Here is a 27,755-nt window from a genome sequence, read left to right on the forward strand (position 1 = left end):
GACAGTATTCTCTGGTGCCTGTACGGTGCAGGAGGTCAAGACATTACTATGTATACTCTGATCCTCCTGGAGACTCAGCACCTCCTCAGCTGCACAGCAAGCATTCCAGGCTATTTCTATTTTTATGAACTTTCTAGACACTTTCCTCATCTTCCATTTAAAAATGTGTCTTTACTGTATCCCAAGCCTCTCCACCCACTAAGCTATTTGCAATTCCTCTACCACTGTTGAAACAGATACTGTGTAGAATCAGAAACCAGAAGACAATGAGAGTAGTAAGCAGATCAGTATTTAATCAAGAGTTTATACAGTATGTTGCAGTTTTTTAAAAAAGATATTTCTATAGAAAATAACAGAAATATTATTTTAGCTCAACAGCTATATTTCTCAGTTTGACATACTGTAGATGAAACAAAGCTCTTTTTCCTTCTGCAGCTCCTCAGACTCCAGAAAGTTGCAGGTTTAACTCCTCAACAGTAGCTGTGTCTGCAAACTAGTTCTATTTCACGTGTGCTTGGCAGCCCAGTACCAAAGCAAAGCAGTAATGCTTTCCCCTACTGGGCACCAAATTCTCCTGCAGCCAGAGCTCAGGGCTGCACCCATGAACTACCAGCTACAGTGCTGGAGCAGTGCACCCTGCCCAGGGCCTACACAGGTAGCTCAGAAATACTTTAGGTAAGAGACAAGAATGGCTGCAAACATTCTTTACATGAGTTTCCATAGCAATTTGAGCTTTATACATCACAAGAGCCAAAGAGATATAACCAATGTAGAAAGATTAAAAAATGTTGGAGACCTTGCTCCTTTTCCCTGTATTTTGGCCATGTGCTCCTCTGGTACACTTCAATTACAGGAAATTTGCCTCAGAAGGAGTTTTTGGAGAAAACAGATGAGTAGGAATGCTCATGAGTGTTCATGTTCAATTCCCAAGTAGTGTGTTCCTACTTGGGATGCCTAGAAAAAGATCAATAACACACCCACCTCTGCTGCTGTCATCACACTTGTACATGACCAATGACACCTTCCAAACAGCAGTAGGTGTAAGATGGTAGTTTAGCATTTTCAGCCCTTTGAGAACAACTAATACGAAAGGTAGCACCCAGCTGAAAACACTGTATTCTTTCTATTCATGTTACATTAAAAATCAAATGGTTATAATTTGGCCATAACTGGCTCAGCCTGGACTGGAATACAGGATTCTAAGGGCAAGTTAAATTTCACCATCCACATTAAGAAATCACTTGAGCTTCTGAACTGGATCAACTTTGAATTTAGTTGAAATGCAGTTTGATGAAAGACTCCTGTCCAGCAGCAGATATAATTATCACACCCATCTTAATTAGATCATGAACTTGACTTTAGGATCCCCAAAGGAGTATTGAAAGCTTGGTCCAGTTACACTGAACTTGGTCCAGAACACTGAAGCTTATCCATCAAGATAAATATATTACCAGTTTTTTGATACAACAGATGCTTGATGAGTAATGGAGCAAATGCCTTTTTAACTATGGATTTTTAAAAGGATTATTAAACTGCACTAAAGTGTATGCTGTTATCTTTGAGGGGAAAAAAGTATATTATATGAAAAACAATTATTACAGAGCACATGGAACACAATTTTTCAACCACTAGTTTCAGAAATAAAAATATTTGAACAAAGATTCTCTGTGGACTGTAACTTTGTAACCAATTCAAGGTTTTAAATAGCTATTGTTTAAAAAAATTGTCAGCTATGGAAATTGTTTTCCCTTCAAATTCCAAATCCTGTCAGAACAGGGTGATTAAAATGTTGTGTCAAAAAAAAGGGGGGGACAGGAAAAGGCAATCTAATCTCCCTTTATAAAAGTAGAAGCAGCAACTCAATTTTTAAAGTATCATGAACAAAGGCTGTAGCCCATCTATCATTCACATATGGATCCATGTAATGATTCTTCAATTAGAATTATTATCTGTACAGCAGCTGAAGACTGAGAACTGCTGATACACTGCAGATGAGAACATTTGCTGGTCTCTGGGCTCCAGCCTTTCTTAAAAAATGATGATCACACAATATAGATTGCTTGGTTTATATGTGTATTAAGCTGCAATGCCAGCATTTACATTTGCAACATTACAATTTTGCTTTCTTAGGCTCAAGAGAATTTGCTGCATCTGGTAGATTTTATTTGCTTTGTATCTTAGGCAATTGTTATGAGCAAAGCACAAATAGGCAATATTATTGCTCCAAGTTCTTTGTTTTGTTGATTATCTCAGATATTATCAAAAAAAAAGTAAACTAAGAGTGGGCCTGTGAGATGGGTCATTCAGTGTCAGTTTACTTGCACTATATTATCCCAGTGCTATTTTTATAAGGCACAGCCATCTGCTCCCTCATTTCTTCCACCTGTATAGATCCAGAGAGCCTAAGATGCAGTATCAGTGGGATAGAAAAGCACCTCACACAACAGCTGGAGGCCTTGTAAGGGCGGAAAGTCACTTGGTGAATCAGACTGCAGCAACCTGAGCAGTCCCTGCCTACCCTTGCACCCTAACAACATGCTGTGACCTAGAAGATGATGGAGAAAGGTACCTATATAAATAGTAGCTGTGAGACAGCCTTACTAAATGGGCATCTCTTCTTGATGTTTCTACTGAGGATTCCTGCTCTATGAACTCTGAGTATGTTCTGAAGACCAGGCAGCCTTCCCAGATGTCTCCCTCATAATGTAGAAGAGGCAGTGAGCTGGCTCTCACAGATTTTTGAGCCATGTGAAAGCCTTTAGTGATGTGTGTATGTAGAGATTAGAAAAAGGGCTGCAGCTTAATTAAGAAGCTTTTCTAATTCACTGTACAATCTTGGAAATATCTTTATAGAAGCCAAATAACTGCTAATGCATTGGCTATTTGTTTTACTCTGTGCAGTTTGATATATGCCCATGCCACTGCCACCTTTCACAGTACTACTTTAAGTGGGTGGGAGCTGCCACAACCATGAAATCTCCCTGTAACTGTTATACAAAGGAAATGAAACCTCTGCTCATGAGTATATGCTCCAGTGTTATTTCACTACTTTATTATAGACATTACTGAATAGAGAATAAGAAATTTATACTCTTACTTGAAAAATACTTTTTATCCTCTACTGAATCTCCTGTTCCAAATATGCTGTAAAGAGCCCTGTCTTCTCCATTTACTTGGGAAGATATTGCTATTTGAATTACTTAAAATTTCCTTGCATTTACGCGACATTATAGAATGGTTCTGTCTTAAAAAAATTAGTATTAATTAAAACTGAAGACATTTATGGGGATAAAGCAGGCAAATAAAACTGAAAACTGGTACAAAAGCTTACCAAAGCAATATAACATGAATACTTGGTTCAAGAGTTTATACATTGTGGTGGAACACATTTATCAAAATATTATTGATTTTCTCATTTCAGGTGGCTTCGCTAAGATCTGTGAAGAATTTGAATGACACAAATTAAATTCTGTATTTGTTTTCAATTAAAGTCATTGCCTTATTTTTTTAATAAAAAAGGTTTAAGAAGTAAAAATCAAAAACTTCTTAGGTCTATGAGCTCTTGTTTAGAGCTTTCTTGAAATTTTCAGCTTTGATTGCAAATGAGAAACATTTCAAAGACAGAAAAAAACATTAATCAGGGAAGCAGTTCAATTTATATTAGAAGTGACTGAATTACTTTTAGCAGACAATTCATTATGAGACAAAAAAAGGCAGAAATGTCTTTCTCTCAGAGAAGCAACTGCTGTTTTCTTTATTCAGAATCAGAATACTACTCATCAAAATACTTATTTTAGCTGTTATCACACACCTCCCTAAATTCTTGTAAATGTGCTAACATTCACATTCTGTTACTGATCTAAATCAGTAATTTATACTCATTCAGGCAATATCAAAAACCAGGAAGAAAGGTATCACTAAAACCTAGCAGTTTTCACTGGCTGCTCCAATATACCAAGTACTGAGGCAGTAAGCTGCAGAGATGTGACTCCAAAGTTTGTGGAAGTTTTACTGACTGGAAAAACTGAGGTACAGCATGCTCTCATTAAAAAAAACAACAAAACAAACCCATAAAAAACAGGGAAGGAGGGAGAGGAAGGAGAGAGAGAAAGAAAAGAAAAGACAAGCTATTTGCATCTCCTTATAGCCACAAGGGCTCAGTGGCCAAGTTACCTGACTTGTCTCCTAGGATGTGTTTGTACAGCAAACAGCAATGGTGACTGCAGTCTGGGGAGCTGTACCTGCACAAGCTTTAATCAATCTAACATGTAACTCTAACAGTAACAATGTGGAAGCAGCAGTTCAACTTAAGCTGAAGATACCATGGACCTCATTAAGTGAGAGCACCTTCATGATGATTAGCACATTATTAACTCCCAAATACTAACATCACCTCCTGTGTGAATTCACTTGAATGTGCTGGACAGACAATCTCTCAAAAGCATCACTATTCTGATTAAGTGATTTCCTGACTTTTAGAACTCATTAATTGTGGTGTCCTGAGCAATACTACATTACACAGACAAAGAAAATGTATTTGAATATTATGCTTACTTTGAACAGTAAATTACATAGAAGCTATGTACTATGTAGTAACCACTTTTGAGAATAATTTGCACATTTTGCAACCTGCTGCATTGTCACTCCAGTGATATGGAACCTTTGTTTGATGAACAGACTCTGAATCTATTGTTTGCTCAATGAATTCAAATCAGCAACTGCATAAAAGCAACTCCACAAAAGCGACAGGGCCAATGGCAAGAGACGCTACAAAAATGGAAGTATATAAATTTCAACAACAGTGGTCTAAAAATGCCAAAATACTCTCATGTCTCACTGGCTCTTAAAACTGATGCATTAGTCCTATATTGCATTTCTCCTTTCCATTCAATTTTTGATCTGAACACCCTTTCAAATCAGAAGAATGAAAATAAAAAAAAAAAACAAAGCCAAAACCCCCCAATGACTGTACCTTTTCACAGCCCCTGACTTTCAGTATTAAAACTCCTTTGGGCTGCTGAGCTATGCAAATGTTTTCAAGACCTGCATACTGACAGGATATGAGGTACTCTAGGTTCCTCTTTGCCCCTGAAGGCTGACTAGTTCTAGGTAGTTCACGACAGGTGAGAACACCTGGAAAACATTACTATTCCAACTCTGTCATTTACCCACACACTTTGAACAAGGTATTTAGTAAGTGCTATCCCAACATTTGCATAAATCTTTGAAAAGAAATTAAAAGTGACACATTCACTGATGAAAAACAAAGTATTTTGAGAGCAGAGAAATGTGTTGCATGGATGGTCTATACCTAGGAGGGAATTCAGTCACTGCCACAGACAATATTGTTAAACAAAAACATGTGAATAAACATACTGGGATTCAATAAACACTGGTCCAAATAGCCACACCCAAATTGAAAGGCAAACTCTTAAGTCTTTGTGAGCATAAAGCTTTACTTTGGCAGATATTAACTGCATTTCATACATCACAAAAAACTTGTGTCTGGCCCTTTGTTCTTGGACAGAGTATCACCTACTTTCTTAAAGCTGAATTCCACCCAAATTTTTATTATTGTTTTCAATAACAAGACTATAAGATCAAGAATAAATTCCTGCACTGCAGATGCACAGTCCTAACCCAATACAAACCTGACATACTTCAGACAAAACCTCATCTTCCTGTGTGACTAAATCTGTATCTTCTAGTCTTCAAGTTGTTCTGTGGCTGCATTAGCATCATTGATTTCATTTATACTTTTTTCTTGCTTTGCTTCTTTTCTAAAAGTCTTCAAACACTTGTCAAGTCTTTTTAGGAATACATCTACATCTTGCTTTTTAATTCCAATTGCTGAGGCAGCATTGAGGTAAGCACAAGGATAGTCATTTGCATGTGACATAAAGCCTTTAAAAGTGTAGTTATTCACAGTTTGTACAGACCCACAAGGAACAACTCTGAAACAAACAAAATCACAATCCAGTTAAAGATGCCTTGACATTTTATGTTTTACCCTAGTTTGAACACAATTACACAAATTCCTACTGAAGTAGGGAGTTGCTATTCCTACCAGTAATGCACAGAACCAGCATAACTTAAAATCTGTTGAAATTCCAGGTCAAATAGTGTATACTACAAAAGAATTACTTATGTAACAAAGTAAAAAACCTAAAACCTTCATGTCAGGTAAAGAATTTCAAAAATTGAAACTCTTGAACAATTTCAGCCAAAGATGGTTAAAATTACAGGACCAGCCAAGGTTAGGACAGGCAAATTAAAAAGAGCATCTAACCACAGTACATATAGATTCAGTGTCATTCATCTGTGCAAGAAGAGGAATAATCAGAGCTAATGAAGCATGCCTTCTGACGTGGAAACATTCAGCTCTGCCACAGAAAAATAACATTAAGTCTATGGCAGAAGTTAGCATGGCAGCAGTAATATTCAGATTAAGGAATGCTGCCAAAACAAATTTTAAATCATTCTCTTCTTCTAAAAGGTTTAAACCAAAATCATTAAAAATTATTTGGCTCACATTTCATTGTAACAGTATCTCCAAGAATAAATTCAGCTCAAACTGGCTCAGGTTATAGATTTTTAGTTTTTTAATTTTTTTAATGCAATTAGTTGCAGAAAGCAGAACTTATTTCCATTTGACAAAAAGCTATGTAGGATATTAAAAGCTTATTCCCTTGATATCCAGCATAACTGTATTTGTGCTGCAATAAACAAAACAAAGATCTTCTGTTGTAGCTTACACCTAAACTGTAAGATCAGACAACATCTGGAAACTAAATGAAATCAAGGGATAATAGGGAACAATGACAATAAATTAGATGGGCATAGATTATCTATTTAGGCTACCAAAGTAGACACAGAAAGCCTCACTGCTAACTCAGGCAGGGAGACATTTCTACTCTATAACAGTGATGAAGAAGGGTGATTACTCTCTAACTCGTTATTGTTAGACTGCCTTCTGTAATCACAACACAATTGGTATAAAACATTTCACAGAATTTCGTACAATATATGCTAATACACCCTCCCCACTCCCCCAATTTTTTTAATTCATAGTATCCTTACCTTGCTCCAGAAACTTGTCTTGTGAAAAGCATAGATCCAAGCTGGGTAACAGCAGCATCATTGGTTTCATTCAGATTCTTCAGCGACATGGCTAAAGTAACATAAGGTCAGGTTAAAACTGCAAAGCTGATTCTCCTCCAAAGAACCACCACAAATGACAAGCTGTGTTCCAGCAGCAAGAATGTAGCCAACTATTTGTGTTCACATTCAAAGAAAAAAAAGAAACACTACATATAATAATTTTTAATTTTTCCACAAGCTGTCATAGATTACTTTCTTGGTTAGACTGTATGCAGATTCTGCACAGGTGGAGAGTATTATGTTGGTGTTCAGCAGAATTTTTGGTTAGAACAAATACCTTGAGTAGGAATTCCGTAATTTCTTTTACAACATGAAGATGATGAGTAATTATACTGTAATTTATTTTTAAATCTACTTTTTATGAAGTATTTCTTCAGCCTGTCTTGAATTCATTTCTGTCAAATTAATATGGTGGACAGGAGAAAAATAATGGATCCAAGTTACTACACTACTTTTATAGCAGATTACCTTATTGGTAACCTTATTGAATTATTATTCAATTTAGTAGCATATAGTAATGTTCAATATATAGGAATGGTATGTGGAAGTGCATTATGAATCCACAGTATATAAGATTTTTTTTTAAGTTAAAACCCCAACAATTACCTAAGGAAATGGGATTATGTGGTGTGTCTAACAGTCTCTCATTGTGGTTATCTGCCAGCTTCTTCAGCTCACTTGAAAGATACAAAAACATCTCCTGAAAAAAAGATGCAATATTTTTGTTATTAGCTATCAGACAGATAAAATAGCACCTATTTCACAAAATTGTTACATCTTCTTTACATCCTTCAGGTGCTCAGCTGATTCCCTTTTCATATGTACCAAGCAAGTGGATCAGACAATTCTCTGAAATAATTCTATAAAGGAACAGCTCCATTTCCTGAACACTGTTCTTATCTCTCAAGATGATACAAAAGTCTCTACCTGCTCTAATATATGTGCTTGGGATGTCATTCATTCTCCCTGTGGCCCTGAAACCTAGGGAGGAAAAAAATCTTGAAGATATCCCCACTGCACAGCAGGTGTTACCCCACCCTACTTTTCAATAGCCTTCCCATGCCCTAGCCCCATAAGCATCACAGATGGTCATGTTTTGGCACGTTGCTCCTTACTTTGTCTTCTCTCCTTTAATACATTCCAGACTAAAAGCAGTATATTTTGTTACCATGTATCACACAATAACATTTCCCCCTAGTGCAGAGACTTCTTTTTCTGTATGAGAATAGAACTCCAGTATCTTGAAGAGGCTGTAAGTACATATTTGGCTGTATTTTGTTTCAGACAATGTACATTCTCCTGAATACTCAGCTCTGTTGAGCAGTCTCTGTCTTTTTCCTAGGACCACCCTTCTGTTCAAGCTGACTATAAGAATGGAAATATCTGAATTTCTGCTATCATTTAATTGGATTGCACCTTTACTGTGAAAGTATCATAAGACTGAGATTCATAAATACTTTGGCTCAGATACAAGTCACATTGAACATAAAAGGCTGTTTCTCTTCCTCTGTATTTTATATCCTCCCTCTTCCCCAGTAGTAATCTATGATAATTGCTCATGCTCTTCCTCATTTTAATATATTCCGCTTCAGATATCAACTCAAAACACTTACGGACAGAGTAAGAATAAACAACATTATTCTGTTTTAGCTTTTTTCCTATCCTTTCTAATGCTTAGTCTCTCATAAAAACTAGCAAAACCATACAGACACTACGTAGCCTTTTTAAAATATATTAAACCCCAGGCTTCTCCTCTTTCAGGCCATAAAAATTGCCCTGCTTATCTGCTTCAGTGTGACTGCCTGTTTAAGCATCCTCATCAATTTCTGGACCTGACAAGTGATTTTTCATTCTTTAAATAGAATTACCTCTTCTGTTTGTAGACCAGTATCTTGCTTTGACCTGTGGACTCTGACAGGTATAAATTACAGCTTGTGATCAAAATTATGCTTTTGAACAGAACCTCTCCAAGGTCTTATGAAACCAAATGAGCTTTGTGGTACCTAAGTTAGAAGAATGTTACAGCTGCTTTTCTTGAACCACTGCAGGAAACCTCGCATCCCTTCATGAGAGACTAAACAAACACAGCTCCCCACCTGTACTTCCTAGTATCACAGAATGAATTCAGATGGACAGAAAAAAGTACCCTCTTACTGTCTAAATGAATTAGGCTATTGATACAACTATCCACAAAAGCATAAAACTTCTGTAATACTTGAAAAAAAAAATAAATTTGGGAGGTATCTATGTTTAATTATCAGAACTTGAAATCTGTGAAAATCATCATTCATATATCAAATGATTTTATGGTTTCAGTTCAGAGTTTATTAACAGTTCACTCAAAGAAGCTGAAAAATATGTTTCAAATGTTCAGACACTTCTGCCTTTCCTCTGGTCCCTCACTGTATATAAGCACATTATTAATTTATTACTTTCCATAATAAGCATCACTAATGTACTTTTATTAGTATTTATTTTGGAATACAAATAATAAACTTATTTGTGCTCCCTCTGCTGGCTATATACTTCTAAACCAGAAGTGAAATATTGTAGAAATACACATAAATTGTGCCTACTCTGGAGATATTACTGGTGAAATTAGTACTCAGAAAAAATATACTTGAAGAAGACCAATTTCCAAACAATTTTTGTGTGTTGTATTTAGGAAATCATCTGATAAACCTCTTATAGTATTACTGAAAGGATTGCTGAAAGGAAGCATTACCGAAACTTGGTATAAAAAGTTACCCACTGCATAAATATATTAAATTTAATTAAATGTATTAAATGAAATTATATTACTAGGTGAGCCTTTACATACATAGGAATTTGTTAGAACAAAGGAGAATGGAAAGATGGCAAAAAAAAATCCAAGTATGTATTTTCATTACTTTGACTAAAGCTACATGAACACAAATTCAAAGTTCCCTGTTTTTATGAACACTATTTTGCATCTTTCCACTGGAAGCCCTGTAGATATTTTATAGTTTCAGAAGTTTGTTACAAAATAGATTAACTGCCTTTCCAAAAAAAGGATTAAAGCAATATTTTTCTGAGGTCAAATCTATAACCAACCTCCATTATAAAATATTTTTCTTACATGGAAAATTTATAAGCACCCTAAGCAATTATATATAATTGAGCTCTTACATAATAGATTTTCTGTAACAGGCACTCAAGTTTTCTCCAATGAAGCCAACTATTATGCTAAAGTTACACTGAACAACTCAAGCACTAAATGTCAGTTAAGTTTCATTATTTAACTCACTCTTTTACCTTAGAAATGTATCACAAAACCTCATGAGGCTATGTCCTGGGGTGACTGCCCTAAACCAGGACAGGCTAGACAAATGAATGCTAAACTATGTGGAAATGTCTTTCATTTCTGGTTCTTCATGCATCTAAGCCTTAAGAAACAAAGAACAAGTCAACAACACTGTCTGCATCAAATAACTCAGTTGTCTGGATGAAACAGTCTACTTTCACATACATATACAAAAATATTTTCAAGAAGTGTTGTAACAATCACTAAAAATATTTGAATCATACTATATTTACACTATAAAACTACTTTTAATAGAACCTACACTAGTATGGGTACTCTTCATTAGTTGCTCCATTGTGATAGGTACTCTTGCAAATGAAAATAACAACAGAGAAACAAGTAAGGGAAAAGCCAGTAACTCCAGAGAAAAAGAAGACTGGGGTACTAAATAAGCCATCAGTCCCATACCAGCTGACAAAGAGGCAACTGATGAAGGCCAGAAAAGTTTTTGTGCAGGGTTGAAACTATCCTAGCTGGCTCTAACCACTCAGCTCGCTTACACTCTGAGTCTGTAACACTCTGCCTTCCTCCCTGTGTCACTCTCATCTGAAAAGATGAGCTGTCCTCATGGAACAGCCACAGAGCTGCTTATGGTGCAGAAGAGGACACTGTGCAAGAGTCATTTTACAGCCTCTTCACCCTAGACACAGACTGCCAGCTCTCCTACACTTGCCTGAGTCTGATCTGGTCCCATCTTAATTTGCAGCAGCAGCTGTTTTATAATGCAGCCTCTCCTGCTTCGTGCCTCAGAAGGACCAGCTGCTTCTGAGCTGTGACCTGACCAGACTCCTTGGTGCACCACACACCCCACAGAGGAGCTGCAGTGCTGAGCACAGAGAGCTGCCAGCAGATGAGAGCCCAGAAGGAGGATCACCTTCTTGAAATGCAGCCAAACACATGACAAACTATACCTGTACGTGTGTGGCACTTGCATATACCAAACACCCTCCTAGGCAGATTTTCTTGCATTGCAGGAATTTTGTTACGGATCTATATTAGACAGTTTTAAATCTTTATATAATCTGTAGCTAACATATATGTAATCTAACAGAAAGTTCCCAGTAAGCCTTGCCAATCTGATTTTGTAACAGTAGCATTCACATTTTTTTTAAAGGTCTTAATAAAAGCAATCAACACATTTTTGCTTCAGCACTTTTGAGACTTTGAGTTCAGGTTTTGTCACCCACACTTCTCCAACACAGGCTCTAAGTATGGAGGCCTCTCCGAAATTTCCATTCATGCTCAGCACTTGTTTAATTACACAACACCATTTAAAAATTTCATTTAAACTAATTTGCCTCCAACTACTCTAAAGTTTCAATATGGTTACATATACTTTGAATGAGGAAAATCCCCCAATTTTCTCATATTTGACATGCTACAGTGGAACAAGCTGACTAGAAAAAAAAAAGTAACAAACGTCTATCTTGTTTTGAGAATAGCTGATTTTTTTTACATTTTTAATATCCTTCATTAAATGGCTTTCCTCTTCTTCCATCATAAGCCGAGCAGCAATACAAACTCACACTGAACTATACAAGTAATTTATTCCAATCAGAACAACTTCAACAATAATAACTCATGAAACATAAACCCAGTATTATAATGAATTGTAAAATCCAAACAATTTCCTCTCACTCTGTATGATTTTAAATATTTTAGATACATGCTCCATAAGGACATAAAAATAACCCCAGTTTTACTCTCAGAAAGTATGCATACAGATGAATACCAATATGAAAAGCTCTATCACATCCCACACTAACGCAGAAATACATTTAAGAAAATGAGAATTATCTTGATTGTTAAGTCTAATGAGGAAATCTATAACTGCTGTAAACAAAATAAAACCATCACCTCTTCAATAATACTGGGATAATAATTGGTTAAGTGGATTAAAAAGATCAAATTGGATAATAGCAGGTATTAACCTGGCCTTTAGGGTTCTGAATGTAAACCCTGAACATAGGGTTCTTGCTTTCCATAAAATTTGAGATAACAACAAAGCCTGTTGTTTATGCCATTACACAGTGCAATAACTACATTTATGTCACGTGGCCTGGCTTAGACACACATATACATATATGAAAATATGAAAACTTCTTTGACCTAGAAATGTAAAATACAGGACATAACATAACCTGTACTGAGGCATCAAAAGTTGCTATAAAAACACAACTTTTACATAAAGTTCTTTAAAAGCAAAGCTATCAACAAATTTGACTATGGACCAGCTGTTATCTGCACTGCAAAAGGACCCAGAATTGCCTGAGATCAGAAAACCACTGTTCTAACTAACCATCACTATATAAATAACCATCATTATATATAAATATATAAAAAGGAATTCTGAGAAGTCAGTACTCCTTCATAACACTACATACAATCTCATACTCTTGGACAATTGCACACTCCACAACTCTCAGCTTGTCAAAAAAAATCCCATTCCATGCACATGCTCCTCTCCCTCATATATCTCTTCCTTCCCTGTATTAACCAGCTAATCTGTGTAAAAGAAAAACTGGGCAGATTATTTTGTTCCTCGCTTGTGCAGGACTAATCTTTTTTCAGTAATATTCTGGTCTTTCTGGGCTAAGCTCAAATAACCTAAGTAGCACCCATGTGAATGAGGATCAGGTAAAAAGAGAAAGAAAAAAAAACACCTGAAGTTTTTTATAGCTGATTTTTTTTTTGTGTGAGTAGGTGCAGCTGCACCAATATAGAAAAGAGTACTCAATGTCAAACTATAAATAGTTCCTGCTGGAAGCTTAATAGCTCTGCCTCTGCTTCCTCAGAGCACAGGCAATAAACTATCACTATTGCACTTTTACAATTCAGGAACAAACAGATTTAAGCAAAAATGTTTCTATTTCTATAGCAAATCCAATAAAAGAAACATATTTATGCCATATATAAGGCTCTGTTTATAGAGTATATTCACATTTCAAATAAAAAGACCTGAAGCTGTAAAAATATAATACTGTATTCACTTTAGAATTCTAATTCCAAGAAAATTAGATGACTCAAAGTATACAACTATTCATTAAGATATTTATGAAAGAATTATTATTTATGACTCGGACAATATTTCTCATCTCCTTTATACATCTGCTACTAATAGAAATGTAACAACAAAATCAGCTGTGTAGAAAACAATAAATTCTCTTGAGATTCTTTTGGACATAAGAGTAAAGGGATAAAAATACAATTTGATTTTAATGAAGACACAAAACATAAATGGCAATACATACAACAATCCAGAACAAAGTGCTGCAGTAGAGGCAAAAGTGGTAATTACTTTCAGTGTTTCACAAGCTGTTTTCACTTTATTTGCACAGATCACTTCTTAGTCATTGTAAGGCTGCTAAGTTGGTTTGGTTTTCTATAGTCTAGTTATTCCTGTGGGATCTCAGTTCCAGCACAGAATTTATGGATGCCTCTATAAGCAGCTAGAAATAAGTTACAGCATCCAGAACTACTGCTCTGCCACATAATCACAGACAGCAGCAAGATGTCAGCAGGAAACAATTGGAACATAGTTTTCAAATAAAATAATGAAACAGATAATGCATAGCTTAAAATTATTAATTTAATAGTACTTAATTCACAACATTTCTTTATATAAAGCCTCTATAAAAACAATCTTCTGTATTACTATATAAAGAGAGAAAAATCAGACATGTATTAGTTCCAGAATTAAGGATAACTCCAGATACACAAATTTCAACCTGATCCACTGGATTTTTGTGCAGTGCAGTTATACCCAACTTAAAACCCATAGTCTGTGCAAAGCAGAGAAGAAACTTAGCTGTGTCTCTAGATAAATAACTAAAATGACAATATTTTCCTCTTTTTGTGGAGTTGTGATTCTACAGACAATGTGGCACACAAGCATTCAATTAAGCATTATCATAGCACAAGGGCACAATAGAGACAAAAGAGAAAGAGCACAGACCCTGGGTTATTCTGACTGTCCTGGGAGCAGTGTGACCATATTAAAACAGTATAGTACTTCTCCATTTAAGATTTTGTGGACAAAATTCTGCTATGTTAGTCACATTTAGGAACAACAAATATGAATACTGTACAAGATAGTACAGGCCCTCTGTTTAGGCTCCCAGTTTGAACAAACAACATGGAAATCATGCATACTCATGAGCACCATTTAGACGAGAAGTAATTATATCATACTGACTTTCCAGATTCAGAGCTCTGAGCTCAGAATAAGTTCAGTGGCTTTCTAGACAGAAACTGGATTTACTTCACAAAGCAGTTTTGCAACAATGCTTTGTTAACAGCTGACTGCAAGAAAATACTGCTTGCCAAAAAACTTACCTTTCTCTCTTTCAGTAACTTTTTGTAGCCACTGGTTCCCAGAGACAGAAGTGTAATGAGGACGTCTAAAGAAGGGGACGCAGATGCTCTTCCTGAAAAAAACCCCCAGTATACAGATTAAAGTGGCAAAAATAAATTTTATGTGAAAGAAAGCTGATAATCAAATTTTCTACAGTTATTCTGGATGGCTGAAATCAGCCCATGAACTAGTTACCTGGATACATTTTGCTGATCTCCTGAATGAAAGACTCGTTGAAGCCAGCAATGATAGCACCACCTACTGGAACCATAAAATTTTTGTCCAAGCTCTGAACAAAAGCATCTATTCTGCCAACTCGAGCACCCTTTATCAAAAAGGACAAAAAATAAAATCCACAGTATGCATTAGGAAAAAAGGGAAACGTCATCGCATCATAATTCTATAAAAGTGTAGCTAAAATAAATACAATTCCTGAAATTCTCAGATACTGCATTTGTAATCAAAACATAAAAAACACGGTATTACCTCTTCTAGCACTGCTTACTATTAGTACCATTATCTGCCTAACATAGTACCTTACAAATTCCCATTCTCCTGTGATTTAAAATACCAGTTTTAGTTCCTTCAAGCCTAACTGTATCTCCTTTTCAGCAACAACCAAAAAGAACCCCTCAAAATTTAATGGGAATTAAGCAGTTAAAACTACTCAATCCTGAACACGTTTTACAACTCTCACAATAAAAGGCTACAAGTTAACATCTCATTAGCAAAGCTTTTTTCAATACATATATAAATTTTCATTAGACAAACAGGCTAATTCCAGCACTCATCCTTCTAAGGCTGCTCTCATAATCAAGATTCAAGTAACTTCTTATAGCAGATATCCCCCACATCCTCATACCTAACTGCTCATATTTTCGAAGGAAAAAATGTAAATTCTGCAGTACACCTTCAATTTGAATAGCATGTAACTATGCGAACGGTACAATTAAAAAGCATGCAGCATAAGAGAACCTGAAAAGTGGGTTAAACCCCATACATATAAAAATGCACATTTTTAAGAGTACATACTAAATGTAAGAAGTAGAAACAGAGTTAATATCTATGGCAAACAGATGGGAAAAAGCAGAGCTAACTAAATCCCATTTATTAGTTCTATGTTTTGATAGCTTAACACACAGGATTTAGGAAGAACACTCCAAGTTTGTCAGCTTTTTGTTGGGAACATGAATGCCAGCAGTTACCATTTGATTTAATTGACAGGAGACCACCAGAGGAAAAGCACAACATGAAATGGTCTCAAAAGCTTGCTAGTTGTATTCACACTGTGCTCAGCATGCACATATTCCGAAGTATTCATTAATAACTACTTTCTCATAAACAGAAAATTTTCTAGCACAAATAATACATTTTATAAAAAAAAGCAAAATAAATCAGAGTTCAAATGTATCCATTTGCATAAGTAAGGAACAGACAACCTATTGAGTCTAGAAAAAACACAGAAACAAACACAGTAAAAATTCTATTTCTATTTTTTAAAATTCTACTTTAGTCTGAAATGTTTATCATTAGAACATTTCATGCAGCAAAACCCAGCACTTTCACAGCCTCATTCATGTTAGTTTCTCACTAAACTTGAGCAAGTAAATACAAGAAACATATACTAAGTACAGTACAAATAAAGCATATACCATTTCCTATTTCACAAATTCCCTCAGTCTGTCAAGGTTTAGAAATGCCAACATGATGTTCTTTCACAATTGTACATTAAGCTGGTCTGTGTGCCGTAAGTAATGTCTTAGCAATCAGAAAAAAAAGATGACCAGCATATTTTAAATTACTAATTGTTCAGGATCAACTGTATCCTATTAAAATATAAATCTCTATTCTTTTGAATAGGTAACAGAAAAGAGAATATTGAAGAACAATGCACACACAATATAATGAAGAAAAATGTAAGAATTCTGTTTCATGACTGATCTTAGATATCAAGCAACATCCTCTTCAAACTAAAAAGCAACAGAAATGAAACTTTTTTGAACACTTAACTTAAACCAGTTTCCTCAGCCATTCTCTGTGCCAACAATAGTTTAACAGTGACAACTTCCATCAAGTGCTGCTGTAGAACCCTGTACCTTCAATTAAAAATCGGTAACTCATTCTGTTGAAGGCTTAATTTCTATTCAAGTATGATCCATTATATCACTTTCAGTCAACGACTTTAGGAAATATTTTAAGAAAGCTTATTTAGGATATTTTTCCATTATAAAGACATATGAACATATACAAAACATAAATAAATTTAGGGTTAGAAAAAATACACCACATAATAGAAATAATTACCATGCTTAAATTCTATTTCTGTCTGTTGTGCTTTCCCAATAAATTGTTCAAATATCAGACATGCATGGAATTGCTCTCAAAGCTATGAAGCATCTAGTCTGTCTACAATCACAGATTTCCTTATACTTGCTAAAAAATATGATTGGAAATACACAGCTCCTACCTGCTGGATCAGATGCATACATTTTGAGGACTGAACTCCATATGCATTGTTGACAATATGTGGAATGTCATAACTAGCACAAATCACAGCCAGCTCCTCCAGTCTGTGAGCATAAAATTGTAATTTAGAGAAGCATTGATTACAGTAGCTCATCTTACAAGTCAGACCATTAAAAGACTGAAAGGTCTACAAGGAAGTCAGAATGAGAAAAGTAACTTTTTTGATTAGTACCTCAAGGCAGTATTTGTCATCTTAAGCTATAAAAGTTAAGATGAAAATTCTATTGGCTTTTACATATATTGCAAATTGTTGATCTATTCTGAGATTTTTCTTGCTTCACTTTAAGTTTTGTCTGGACACCAGTTAATATATCCCAAACCATTCTGCTTTAGATATAATTTTTTTTTTTTTTTTGCTGCTTTACTGTTAACTAACATAGCTTTAGCTAGTCACTTCTTTTTCTTTTCTCTAATATTGACCATGAAGACAGTCTACAGTCATTTCAAGAGTGCATTGGGAATCAAAAGCATCCTATAACATGAAGTTTTTACATGTTTCTGTTTATTTCAAAGAATTAGTACTTTGATCCTTTGGCTGGAATCTCACTTGCATGTTTCAGATAAACTGATTGAGAGAAAAGAAATTCGTTGAGAAATGGAGAGCCCTAAAATGTCTGAACATGGACATCAACAGATTGAAAATTTGTTCAGCTGTTTACTCTTCACTTGCCTTTAGAACTCACTGAAATCATAGTGAGCTCAACCTGAATTGATTAATCTATCAGTCAAATTAAGATTTATGTGAGCACACTGATCATTTTAAGTAAGATCCTTCAGCATTTTAAACATACATATATGCAGTATCCTTTGCTGAAGCACTCCAATCATGCTATATTTTTTTAAAAAAATTACTCATGATTTTCCCCAAACTTTTGAATCTATTTTAGAAATAGAATCTATTTGAAAAAAATTAAGCAATATAAAATAATTTAAAGTGATGATAAAGGTAATATTACCTTTAAAAGAAAAAATTAGGAAACTACTTCCAATGCATTTTTACTCCTTCTCCTTCTGCACAGCCTCTCACTGTAATTTACTGACATACATATAAAATGTGACAGAGTATGAAAACATTTTCCAAGAGGTGACTTTCCTTTGCATACTATTTCTATTACATTGTCTACTGCTGTTCTTCAATGCAAAATTCTGCTGCAAGTGTCATATTAAATTTCACAAACATAAATTCTTAGGAAATCATCATCACCACATTATCCTTAAAAAAAACGAGAAGTACTTTATGATTAGGGAACACCAGTAATATAATGTACATATTGATCTTCTACAGACAAGTTATTTGTCAGGAGCTGCATTTACAATATTTTTTCACATTTATCAACACAATCATAAAATATTCTGAATTGGAAAGGACTCACAAGGATCATTGAAGCCAACTCCTGGCTCTGCACAGCACAGTCGCCAAGAGTCACACCATGAGCCTGAGAACACTGTCCAAATGCTTCTTGAACTCTGTCAGGCTTGGTAGTGTGACCACTTCCCTGGGGAGCCTGTTCCAGTGCCCAACCTTTCCCTAGGTGAGGAACCTTTTCCTAATGGCCAACTTAAAGCTCCCCAGCTCAGCTTCAGCCCATTCCCTTGGGTCCTGTCAGTGGGACCATGTAGAAGAGATCAGGGCCTGCCCCTCCTCTTCCTCCACCACAAGGAAGTTGTAACTGCAGTGAGTCTCCTCCAGAGTGAACATACCAAAGGACCTCAACTGCTCCTCATGTGGCTTCCCCTCATTAACAGAAATACTTGAGGAAACATAACATGCAGGGCAAAGCTTTTGCCTTCTGATCTGCTGATTCTTAATTAGACACATTCCTCACCTTCTAGACAGACTCAAAGGAACAGTTTCCCTCTTACAGGCTTCTTTTCAAGTGCAGGCTGAGAATTTCACCAAACTAGAAACAGAGAGTGTACAACTATGTATGCTCATCTTTCTCACCTTCTGAAACTTAAAGGAACAATAACCTATCTTCTACAAGTACTGAAAACAGCAAAGTATTTTTTTCCTAAAAATATTCTATTGAACAATCAGATCCGTTTTGCAATACAGAATGAATGCAACAGTTTGAAGAGAATGTGTTAGTATGCAAGGGAAACAAATGATGCACAGCACCTGTATGTACCTGCACCTGCTTCCAAGGTCTAGAATGCATCATTGAAAGTGCTACTAATCATATCATAAAAATAAAGCATTAACATAAGTTGGCTGCTTAAGTTCTTTCTTAGTCACAAATAGAGAAATATTTCCCAGTTTATTCTTCCTTTCTTTTTCTCCTGTTTGTTAAAGTTCATGAAAAGAAAGCTTTGTTCTTTTTTCCTACTACTGATAGTAAAAAGATATGTAATACTGCGAAGTACATAAACCAGCTGAAAAGGACACTTTCCCTTTAGTTCTCTTAAATATAGTAGTTTAAGAAACACCTTACAGCAACAGCAGGTAGAATACTGAGAAAGAGGGTTTATACACTAAAGAATTACTCCCACAGAGTTAAACAGTACTTCAAAGGAAAGCCATAGTTACAGCAGCCATAAAACGACTTAAAATTTTAAAATACCACAACTAAATAAAGCCTTACAAATGCAGATATTTAAAACAGACATTTAAAATTGCACCCTCCAGAAATGCTGTCAGGGTTTTCCTTCCTATAGGAAGATGAGGTTTATGGCCTTCAATAGTTGACAGCTTCTTTTAAACAGAAAGTGCATTCAAATCTTCCTGTATCTGTGGTATATCATAACATAATGCCACTACCTAATAATTAATCTCTTAGTTGTAGAGGACAAAACAATCGCAGCATGTCAAAAAGAGGAAGCAGATAAGAAGAAGATTCATTTACCCAAGCTATAAAACAGACCATTCAGTTTTGATAGCTGTGATTTAAGTTAGCCAATAAATCTGCAAGTCAACTTCAAGCAATGTTCATAGTATTCTGACAGAATTATATGGATTTAACTCCCATCTTTCCCTCTAGAAACTAGGTTAACTTATGATAAATACTGGGCTTTTTTTTAAGGTAGGAGAGGAGAGTGAAATATATTTTTACTTCCCACATTTCAGAGTCAATAACATTTACTTCCTATGCTTGTGAGAAGAAGAGCAGAAAAGGCAACAGTAACATTAAAACATGGCATTAGCTATGGAGCTACATTTCCTGGATTATGTTTCCATGAGAGTCTACTTTTACTACTTCCATGAAATTTTAAGAAAACCACCAGCAAAATGACATTAACTTCACCACAAGAGACAACATTAACCTCACTTATATGACAGAAGAAAAACCTTCTGTGTAATTCTCACTTTTAAAATATACTTTTCTGGAAGGGGATTAAAGAACCTTTACTAATTGTTGGCAGAAGCAATTTTAGAAAGATGGATGGTCAAAACATGGAGGTGTTGGTTGGCTGGGTTTTATTGTTGTTGTTGGGAGGGTGGAGAGGATGTTTATTTGTTTTAACAGTAACAAATAACACACTTCTTACAAAGACTGATTACCTATCAGGTACCCTTGGAGCGAAGCAAGATGTTGTAGAATGCACACAAAGAATATTTTCAGCACCAAGAGCTTTGATTTTGGCCTCCACTGCTTCGAGGTCTGTCCGTAGCTCATCACCTTCTAATACATTTTCTATCACCACAGGCTCAAAACCTGACCAAAAAAAGCAAGAATTGAATGTAACTCAACAAGTCTCTGATTAATTGTGGGGGTTTAGTTCCAGTATGCATTTGAAAAACATTTCATGCTACTATTGTTTTAATAGATTCTAACAGAAAAGACTGTGCACATCAGACAGATTGTCGCGGGCTGATCACAATTCCTAGGACACAAGTTTTTGCATAAATTTGAGAGACAGATTTCAACCATAAGCTTTGGTTTTACATAATTCTAATGACAGCAAATTAGGCATCTTAGTCTGAGGGTGTACTGTAACTTGTTAGTATTGTGCTCACACTTGACTCCCTTGTATACCTCTGTACCACTGCACACACCTGCATTTTTCAAGGCACTTGGAAGACAGCATGCATGTTTTAATTACATGTTAAAAATCAGGAGTGCATAAATAAAGCAGAACAACCATGCATTAGGCCTTTTTTGTATTTTGCTACAGATTATGAATTGATCACTCTGATAGATGGAAGTTTCATATCTGTTGGAAGAACACGCACTGTGTCATCAATCAGTTACCTTCTTACCTGCAGTTATCATTGATTTAAAGCAAGATTTCTGGTCTATACGTGGCCAGATAATGTATTTTGCCTTTGGTCTCTTGTGCCTCAATGTTAAAAAACAGAGAGTTAGACTCATGCCTGTTGCCATAGGAACCACAAAGCAACTGGTCACTGTCCGGACACCTGCACACAAAAAACAAGTCAGAAATTAACATGAAGAATCCATTATGGAACTTCACAAACTAGTGAGATTTTTCAAATTTACACCTACCAGCCAGTTTTATAACATCCAGAACAACTGAATTAGTAAGTTTGTTCAAAAGGCTTGAACCTGCAGCTTTAGGCTGTACTGCAGAAATATCACCTGACCTTCCAATTCCATGGATCAACCTAAACAAAAGAAGTTGAAAACACACATCAATTTTTTTCACGTTGCAAAGCCATAATTCTTGCTAACTGAAGAGAATTTAATTTGATAAACAACTGTGGAAAACTTTGTACCCAATGCAACATCAATATCTGCCACAATCAATTCCATATTAACAAACTACACATATTTGTATGAAATTTTGGGTTTTTTTTTTAACAGTAGATTAACAATGCTCCTGCATGCAAATAAAAACTTAGAGAAGACCCATAGCAGCAACACCTTTAGCATTTGGCAGGCTTCCTTTTAAGTACACCTCAGCACTTGATGTTTGCCGAAATAGCATTATAAATGCTGACATGTTCAGACAAACAACAAAAGAAAACAAAAATGAGTTGTCTATAGTTCAGTGTAGCATAGGCATAGTGATATTATAGATACTCCCTTGACAAATGCTTCATCTCCATAAGGCAAGGAAATAATATATACAAAATGATACATATCTATATATACAAATATATATGTATCACTTTGCCCATCTCATACATCTTCACTTCATCTATCATTTTGCTATTCAATGTTATCTATCACGGAATACTATGTCTCTCTGCATTCTGTTTAAAAATTGTGGTTATAAACGGCATTTATAAAAATTGAACATTATTTAGTTCAGGAGTGAAGGATCCTGAAGTAATTTATAAAATACAAGCTTACAGAACTAACTTTACCCATGGCTGAAATGCAGCAGCTGCTCAAGTAAGCTAGTAACGGTATACACCTACTTATGGCTTTAATTCCATTTTTGTCTTGGCAACAGAATAAAATGCAGTACAACGAGTATATGACATCCAGAATTTCTTGGAGCATGCTTTTACAGCTTAAATTTATTTTCCTTTTTCAAGTTCTAAGTTGAAATCAACAAAGAATTGATAATTAATTGAAACTTACATATAATCCTCACTCCACCTAAAACATTTTCTTCCCTCATTCCTGCTATGTTCTTAATAGCTGTCTCATACAAGTACTTTTTATTTTGTGCACACATGCACTGCTCCTCTAAGAAGCAATCCTTCCTAAGACTGACCCTTTATTAAGCTAAAAGGAGAGACAGCTAGAAAACCATCTCCTGCTACCTCCATCACTCCCCAACTCATCTGTATAACTTTAAGGCTTATTGAAGAAATAAGAAGAGAGGACACCTTGCTATTGTTGACACTCACCAGAGAAGTGAGATGCCAGGTGACAGAGCTGCATTGGAACAGCAGTAGTGAACACCAGTTCAAGCTCCCTCTGGCCAAAAGCCAAGGCATGCTTTCTCCAGTACTGTGCAAAAGCAGAACTTCCTCAGATATCCTCTCTACCCCTACCATGCATATTGTAGTTTACAGAGCTGTACACAAAACCAAAAAAGCTGAACTGATGTATGACTGGATTTCACCATGCATTTTTCATGGTACTGCAGGGCTTACGAAAGCCAACAAGCCTAACTCGACCTCTATATGGGAAAGCTTACTAAATTTCTGGCATCTAATACTTTTTTGTGTTTATCTTTCCAGGAGAAACAGCCTGTAACTTTCACTTTGTTTCACTCCTGTTGGATAAAACATCACAGCAAAGTACTCGGCACAGAACTCAACACACACATATGAAAAAGTATATTGATAAGGAAATTAATGCAAAGCCTCTAGAATTATAGCATCCAACATACCCATTGAGTAAGTGCCAGAAGGGCTACAAGCTAATAAAAGCTCTTTTTGTGTTTAGAGACCTCCCTGCTTCATATAAAATCTATTATAAATGGACTGGAATTTCATCTGCCTATCTACTAATCACATTATCAAGCAATTAACAAATATAACGAACTACAGATAGCTGTTCATTGTCAATGTTCAATATTATGCAACTACAATGTACAGTAATTTTTAATAATATACAGATGAAAAGCTGCACATTGCTATAAAAGGCATATAATGCATAATTTTAAAACAGTAAGATGTCTGCTTCCCTTGTAGAGGACAGCTCAATAATTTCAGCTTCTACAAATTCAGCATACAGGACATAATCCTGTATGCATTTTTGCTCCTTTCAAGACTTTCTAATGATTAATGAAAATTTAATATAGAAAGCTTTATCAATTCAATTATTGCATTATATTATTTTTCTCAAATGCTAGCAAGGTCTTACATAAACAAAATCACAATAAGATATGCCATTGGAAAGCATTAATCATAAACCTGAATAATTCAAATATTCAGTAATTTGTACCTGTAATGCCTTCGGGCAACAAGTCCTGACGCCACTCTTCCTTCCCTCTCACCAACACCACAGTTGCCCAGGAAGTTATTGCTATCCATTATAGCAAGTTCATGAAGAAACAATTCAATGGTGCTTTCATCCCATCCATCTTCAGGACATTTCCCCTTAATAATAATAATAGTAGCAATATAAATACAGAATTTGGAAATGAAAAATGAACAAAACTTTATGCAACTTGTTTAATTATTGTTATCCTTCTTTCTCATGCTAAGCAGCAGTTTGTATTTTCACTATTCTCTTTTATATTACCTAATGTTATGAACCTGTATTCAGAGAAAAATTAAATAATTATTTTTCCATGAATTAAATATAATTACACTAGCACATCCCGACATTAAAACAATCAGGATATTTTTTACCTTCAAGGGTTCTCTCTGGTACACACAAAACCACTGCAGGGCATACATGTCAATTACTCCCCAAAAAGACTATGGATTATTTGATGTATTCTCTAGACATGATGTACGTGAACTACAAGAATTCAACAGTGAAAACGGCACAAAAGGGAAAAAATTCAGATATTAGAGAACCAAAAATATGAGCAGAAGGGAAATACAGTTTAAATCTAACACATCTTTCTACCCACACATTTTCCTTTCTAGTTATTATATAACAGGGAAGGAAACCATTTCCAAAATATGTCAAAACCTGCAACCAGAAACATGCTCTTTTTTGTGCTCTTTATAGAATTAAGAACTACACCCATCTTTGCAAGCTGCAGACAAGATTCTCAAAGGACAGGGACCCATAAAACTATGAAGATTTTTTTACGGGTCCAGAGGCTTTTCCACATGCCCCAGTAACAAAAGAGCCCTTTCAGAAAATCCGATTAGTTTCTGAGGTGTGGCATCAAAGTTAAGTTGGAAACAGTAGATGACGTGACTGAGGGTACTCACGAACCGAAACATTTGCTAATTCATTGACAATGATTTTTATACGCTGGAGGCAATGAAATATATTGTTTTGGCACAAGTATCACTTTTTACCTCACATAATAATCTGCTAAATCTTACTGTTTTAAAACATTTATTTAACTGTTCGCTGGGCCTTTCTCGGCAAATGCACAACCCAGGGCAGTGAGTCTGTTTTCCTCCCAAACGCGGCCCTTCACCCTGGGGCTCCGCCAGGTCCCTGCCGTGGGGGCAGCGGCTCGCCCGGGCCGGACACGGCGGTGGCGCCGTGCCCGAGGGCAGAGTCCGTGAGGCCGGCCGGCCTGCGCGCTCACGGGGCCGCGCGGCCCTGCCCGACCCGGGGGGAGACCTCCCCGCCGAGCCCGGCTGTTCACAGGGCCGGCGGGCGGCTCGGGGCCGCTCTGCCCGCTCGGACCCCGGTGCGCGGAGGGCGGGGATGGGGCAGCTCTGCCCAGTGCGGACGGTGGTGCGCGGAGACGGAGCTGCTCCGGGGGCAGGGGCGGGAGGCGGCGGCCCCATTACCTGCTCCAGCAGCGCCCGCAGGCGCAGCTCGTGCGCGCGGCGGCCCTGCGCCCCCTGGCGCACATAGGCCGCCGTCACCAGCCGCTCGCTGCAGCCCTGGTTCTCCGCGTTCATGGCCGCGGCGCTCCCGCCACCGCCGCCGCTCCCCCTCCGCCGAGCGGGCCTGTGCGAGCCGGGCACTTCCCGCCGGGAAGGGGCGGGCGGGGGCGGCGCTGCGCACAGAGCGCCGCGGAGCTCCGGGGCCCCGCCCCGCCGCCAGATCCGCGCAGCGGGCAGCGCTCCGCGGGGCCGCCCTCGCCCGGCCCTTCCCGGCCGCTGGGCGGGACTGGGCCGCCCCCGGTGCAGGTGCGGGGCAGCAGGGGAGCGGGCCCGAGCTTGGGGTCTGTCGCAGGCTGCGTCCCGCTGTGAGAGGCAGGTCGCCAGAGCCCAGAGTGCTGGGTTGGGAAGAGCCTGTTGGAGGGCTGGTGTTCCCTGCCCCGCAGAGTTTAGCATTAGGCTGTTGAGAACAGCGCGTACCTCCCCGCTCCTCCCGCCACGACGAGGGCGTTCTTCGCTTCTCGCACGTGTCTGTGGGCACAGGTGCGTGTGGGGCGATCCTCAGGGAATAGCAGCAGCCTGCTAGGGCTGGGGGCATAGCCCAAAACTGCATCACGGGGACAAAGACGTTACCCGGCGAGACCTAAGTTTTTTCTTTTTCTTTTTCTTTCACATCTTGGGGAATCAGAGTTACACCAGCAGGAGATCTGGGCCAAACTTTGTACCTTTACTAAGACCTACCAGTAAGGCCTCAGCAGGTGGACGCTTCCCTGCAGCACGGGCACCCGGCCGCCGTCGCTGTCCTTTGCCCCCCGGCGGCCACGGGGACTGGCAGGCTCCCATTCGCCTCCTTGAAATAACTAGTAGGGAGTGTGAAAAATTGAAGAGGCCCGTCAAGTACGCGGTGTGTTTGTTCCAATGTTTAATTATAACCCGCCTGTACCTGGTCAACTGAATCTGTTTATGAAATCTTATCTGATTCTTCTGTTTTACAGTTTTAAGCTCAGACGGCTAATTGGCGTGTGAAGTGTACGTAGCGACCGTCCCGCTTCTGTAAGTTTAGTTAGCCTGATTAGGATCTTTTGGGCGTTTTGACAGAGTAATCTTATACACCTGTTTGAATTGTTGGCTCATACCATAATTAACACGGTTTCTTAGCCCTTTGAGCAGAAAAGAGCTCTACAAGGTAAACTCTTCCCCCTTCGAGGTGCCCGCAGTCATTTGCGTTGCTGGATGTGTCGTGCTGCTCCTGGTCTGTACCACAAGAGGGCGCTCACCTAAAGCGATAAGCGCACGATTGTTCGTGTAATCCCCTTTTTAACTTCTGTGTCTTCCACTCCAGTGTTCCGACACAGTGCTCAAATACATATAAACAGATGGCAAAGTCTCCTCTGTTGGTTAGAAGGATAGGGACAAAAGCACGAGGAAAATGACCCATCTTATTTACGTGATGTAATTCTTAGTAACTTTAATCCAGGTGGCTAATTGAAGAGTATTAGCTATTTGGAATTAAAATTAATGGTTTGTTAATTACTATGATGGTAGTGTGTATTTTTTTTAATTATGCACTCTCGTGGTGTTTGAACTCTGCACTACTGAAGAGTGATGCAAAGTAAAGGCGTTGTTAGATCAAGACCTGTGAGCAAGTTACAGGATTCTTATTGAAGCAGAAGATGAAAACTACCAGTTAACTGCATTTAGAAATACAGTAATATGTGTAGATGAACGCATAAACCAGAAAAAATAAGTTTTGGGGTTTTTTTTATTTTTTGCTGTAAGGCTGGTGAAACACTGGAACAGAGTGCCCACAGAAGTTGTGAATGCCGTATCTCTGCAAGTGTACAAGGCCAGGTTCAGTAGAGGTCTGAACAACCTGGTTTAGTGGAAGGTATCTTTGTCCACAGCAGGGGAGTTGGAAATAGATGATCTTTAAGGTCCCTTTCAACCCTGGCTTTTCTATGAAATAACTAATGAGTTATTTCTTGTTTATTTTTTTCAAAAGAAAATACTATCTTTTTAGAAGCTTGTGAATTGATTGTTCAATGGAACATTATTGCAACAGC

General features: G+C 37.3%; 1 protein-coding gene across 2 annotated transcripts; it reads right to left on the reverse strand.

Annotated features, from left to right (window-relative positions):
- Positions 1-273: 273 nt before the first annotated feature.
- On the reverse strand, positions 274-25,902 carry SEPSECS (Sep (O-phosphoserine) tRNA:Sec (selenocysteine) tRNA synthase). Of its 2 annotated transcripts, none has more exons than XM_086890143.1 (11): positions 25,657-25,902; positions 24,173-24,327; positions 21,812-21,930; positions 21,565-21,723; positions 20,866-21,019; positions 17,308-17,410; positions 15,036-15,165; positions 14,822-14,913; positions 7,768-7,861; positions 7,081-7,171; positions 274-5,954 (listed from the first exon to the last, which is right to left on the reverse strand). In XM_086890143.1, the coding sequence occupies exons 1-11, from the start codon at positions 25,768-25,770 to the stop codon at positions 5,705-5,707; spliced, it is 1,461 nt and encodes a 486-aa protein (XP_086746269.1). In that variant the 5' UTR covers positions 25,771-25,902; the 3' UTR covers positions 274-5,704. The 2 variants fall into 2 exon arrangements, with proteins under 2 accessions (XP_086746269.1, XP_023781181.1); XM_023925413.2 differs by lacking the exon at positions 25,657-25,902 and adding an exon at positions 25,259-25,399.
- Positions 25,903-27,755: the final 1,853 nt, after the last annotated feature.

The sequence above is a fragment of the Cyanistes caeruleus genome, chromosome 5 (assembly GCF_971803275.1).
Source record: "Cyanistes caeruleus chromosome 5, bCyaCae1.hap1.1, whole genome shotgun sequence".
NCBI classification, from domain to species: Eukaryota; Metazoa; Chordata; class Aves; order Passeriformes; family Paridae; genus Cyanistes; species Cyanistes caeruleus.

Coding starts and splice junctions, on each gene's coding strand:
- SEPSECS (XM_086890143.1), bottom strand. CDS start 25,770: ATGAACGCGGAGAACCAGGGCTGCAGCGAGCGGCTGGTGACGGCGGCC. Junction 17,411..20,865: donor GCTCCAAGGGTACCTGATAG/GTAATCAGTCTT, acceptor TTATGCTCACAG/ACTGGAGGAGCTGGCTGTGA. Junction 7,172..7,767: donor ACATAATCCCATTTCCTTAG/GTAATTGTTGGG, acceptor ATGTTACTTTAG/CCATGTCGCTGAAGAATCTG.